Consider the following 3,605-nt stretch of genomic DNA (forward strand, 5'->3'; position numbering starts at 1 on the left):
GTTTCGTATTTTATATATATATATATATGTATATATATATATATATATATATATATATATATATATTTTCGTGCATGGACTGACTTATCAGTATTTTGAGCAAGGCATGAATATGTCACATCTTGGCTTGGCTTGTGCATTGCTTGACTGCCATAGGTTTTTTTTTTGGTCTTATTTCGACTTGTTTTCTACTTCAGATGTTCCTGTTCTTTTTGTTTTTTTCGTTGTGGGGGAATAGTTGCATGCATCGGTGTGCAGGGCTGTGTTTGCTTGGTTGTTATATTTTGCTTGAAAGCGATGCACCGATGATGAATTTATCACAATATATCATAGGGATGTGATATATTTCGGCATGGCGTTGCATGCTTTGTTAATTGTGTGATTATGCTTGGCATTCTGCCTTCTTGTTGGTGTCAGATAGGGATTACCATATATTAGAGAACCAATTGCTATTGCTCACAGGTAGTACATCTCCCTTTTTTTTTTTTTTTTTTGCAGGAGGGCTTCCTTTTTGTTTTCAATGGCACAAGCATCTGAGTCTTCTCAGCCTACTGAACTTCATGACCACCACTTCTCACTGGAAGATGGTCTCATTCCCGCTTCCACCACGGGGGACTGTGAAGGTAGCTCAGAGGAGGCATCTCATGAGTTTTCTGGGTGCTTTGTTTCTCCCAAGTTCATATCCAGGTTGCTTATTGAGTGGGGAGAGTACCCTGCAGTGCCTATATGTTTCCGGTATCCTGTGAGGACCCCTGCGGGTTGACCTGAATGGGTCAGCTTTGAGGCACAACAGGAAAAGCTTGAAGAGGCCCTTATTGGAGCTGGAGTGAAGATTTCACTGTTTATTTCCGGCTTTTGTGAGGTTTACAAAGATGACATTTGCCTTTGCCATGTGGTACGAAGATGGAGCCCTGAGACTCACACGTTCATCTGTTCCTGGGGGGAATTTACTCCTTCTCTGGAAGATGTTTGCAATATTATGAGAATCCCGAGCATTGGAGATGGCAATCCCTTCAGGATAGAGATGAATAAGGCGCAGAGAAGAAGTTGCAGCTTCTGGAAAAGGGTGCTCATGACTTTAAAGAAGTGTTCCATTTTTGTAACTGGGTGAGACACTTTTGGGGCTCGGCGGATGGAGGCAAGTTTAAGCATGGTGCATGCTTTGAATCTGGCTGCTTGGTGGAGGCCATGTTTGCTTACTGGTTGAGCAGGTTCATCTTTGAGGATTTTCCCTATGAGAACGTGCAGCAACGAGCCTTCCCATTGGCCATTATGCTAGCAGCCGGTACTTGTTTCCCTCTTGCTCCTCTCTTCCTTGGTCATCTATATAGGAAGCTTGATCAGATTTCAAAGGGTGACAAAGAAGGTGCGGGGCAGTATGGCATTGACTCTTTAGTATCTAGCTTCTTCCTTCAAGTGTTTGTATAGGAGAGATTCGAAGGTTCGGCTGTGGAACCTGTAACTCTTGAGTCCTTTCATCAACTTGAGGGAAGTAAAAGAGACTTCAATCTAGTAGGATTCCCGTTGTGTTATAGATGGTTCAGAAGGAAGGCCAAGAAGGGTGCATTTAGGCCTACTGTTTTGGATGACATTAGGCAGTTCAATTTCAGGCCATATTTTACTGCTCATGGCTTCCAGGCATTTCCTTTCTTTTATCCAGAGGGTAATTCATCACCGTTCTTAGAATCGGTTGAGTTGCTTCTTGCCACTAGTGCACAGTCCATAATAGCATGTGGCGATTTCTTTGACCCTGTGATGGAGAAGTATTCCCCTCATAGAGTTAAGAGGCAGTTTGGCATTGACCAGGATGTGCCATCGCATCTATCTTACGGTGGACATCTTGGGGACTGCATCATGGGTTTCACTCAGATAGATGGTATTTCTTGTAGGGTATGCTCTCAAATAGTCTCAGGAAGAAGGACTGTGTTGGCTCCCCTACATCAACGTTCTTGAGGTTTTGGGAGTTGCAGCGGTGCAAGTTCAGGAGGTTTATTTAGACTGGCGGAACTAGGTTGTGTCCGAAAGCCAATAGTGAGAACAAGAGACTACTTCACAGTAGCACTGTCATGGGTGTCATGTCTAAACTTAACCTTCCATATACTGAGGTATACTCGAATGGCATAGAACGTGTGGTTGGTCATCTTAAAGGCGGGGATGATTTAGAGGTGGACTTGACAAGAAAATAGGAGGGTGACAAGTGTGCAACAAAAGGTGAAGTCAGGCCTTCCGAGAATAGAGATGAAAGTAAAAAAGAAGGTTTGCCGCTTCAAACCTAAGGTGGCAAAGGATCGCATCCCTCCTCCAGTAGTCAAAAGTACCTTTGGTGTTAGAGTGATACTGCTGTCGAGTTTAGCTGATGGAAAATGGAAGAAAAGGAAAGCCGCTTCTTGCTCAAGACTTAGTGGAGCTACTAAGCAAAAGGTTACAGTTGATGCCTCACCTGCTGTCCGCAGACGGAGCTCTCGCGTTGCTAACATGAGTTTTTCTAAACCTAAACCGTCGAATAAGGGCGCTGCTCATGTTGATCTTAGTGACACGCCAAGTGACAACATTGATGGTAGCCCCCTTAGTGATAATGTTAGTACACATGAGGAGAATGAATCTGATACTTATGAGGGAGAGACCTGTGATGATAGTAGTTAGGTATCCTTTTCTGGCACGATCTTCTTCTCCTTCTCTCTTTTTTTTTGGCTGCATGACGTGCGATTTACTTGGTGTTTTTCTTTCCTAATAGGCGGAATCCCTTGGAGATGAGGATGATCAGATGAGTTTATATGCTTGGGAATTCTGTGTAATTTTGTGTGAGTATACTTGCTTCTTTGCATGTTGCATGTTGCTACATGACCTTGGTATTTTCTCTTGGTGTGGTGTCTATGCTTGAATAATAACTTATTGCTTTGCAGGGTAATCCAACCGTAGCTTTAATGGAAGAGGATAGCTGCGGTGTTAACTAAGTATGCAACCAAACTTAGGCCTCTGTACTCTTGCATGAGTTATTATTTTTTGTTTGTGTAGTGGTTGAGTTGTTGCCTTGCAGGGAGCTCATGCTGCTATCTCGATGGAGAATCACGAGCATAATGTTAGTGGGATACATGGCCAAGGCTTTCTGCATGTTTTCTCTTCTTCCTGTTCTCTGTTTTTTTTTTTTTTTGGTAAACATTTCCCTTGCAAGTGCCTTGTTAGGTGGCTGGTGCTAGTGCTCTAATGAAGGAATCTGCTGTAAATGTCTGTCCTTGTGCAGATAATCGTAACAAGCAGGTGCGCAAAGTTGTGAGTTAGTATAGCATTATTTGGTGTTGACTGCAGTGAGTTTAGTATTGCATTTTTTTTTTGACAGTCTGCTTGTATGTGATTTGTTAGGACATCGGTATAAATGATTTGGTGAAAGAATCTGCTATCAACGATAGTCTTTGCGAGGATGACCATAATGAGCGGATACGTAGTGTTCTAAATTGTTATTGCACTACTTGGCACTGACTGTGGTGCCTTTAGCCCCCATGATTATGTGGAGTATGGGAAGAGATAGACAATGGAGTATGGGAAGAGATAAATAGAGTCCACATAATCAAGTTTTGCTGCGCGTTTCTTGTGAATCTGTCACTCTT

General features: G+C 42.8%; 1 protein-coding gene across 1 annotated transcript; it reads left to right on the top strand.

The window, feature by feature from the left end:
• Positions 1 to 520: 520 nt before the first annotated feature.
• On the top strand, positions 521 to 1,953 carry LOC112183878. The gene is made up of 4 exons (XM_024322193.1): positions 521 to 735; positions 778 to 1,107; positions 1,212 to 1,418; positions 1,536 to 1,953. The coding sequence occupies exons 1-4, from the start codon at positions 521 to 523 to the stop codon at positions 1,951 to 1,953; spliced, it is 1,170 nt and encodes a 389-aa protein (XP_024177961.1).
• Positions 1,954 to 3,605: the final 1,652 nt, after the last annotated feature.

Source organism: Rosa chinensis, chromosome 2 (genome assembly GCF_002994745.2).
Source record: "Rosa chinensis cultivar Old Blush chromosome 2, RchiOBHm-V2, whole genome shotgun sequence".
Lineage (NCBI taxonomy): Eukaryota > Viridiplantae > Streptophyta > Magnoliopsida > Rosales > Rosaceae > Rosa > Rosa chinensis.

What these genes read in the sequence shown, in the direction of transcription:
- LOC112183878 (XM_024322193.1), top strand. Translation starts at nt 521, where the DNA reads ATGGCACAAGCATCTGAGTCTTCTCAGCCTACTGAACTTCATGACCAC. An exon ending in TGTTCCATTTTTGTAACTGG is followed by an intron (nt 1,108 to 1,211) that starts GTGAGACACTTT and finishes CTGGTTGAGCAG; the next exon opens with GTTCATCTTTGAGGATTTTC. An exon ending in TCTAGCTTCTTCCTTCAAGT is followed by an intron (nt 1,419 to 1,535) that starts GTTTGTATAGGA and finishes GTTGTGTTATAG; the next exon opens with ATGGTTCAGAAGGAAGGCCA.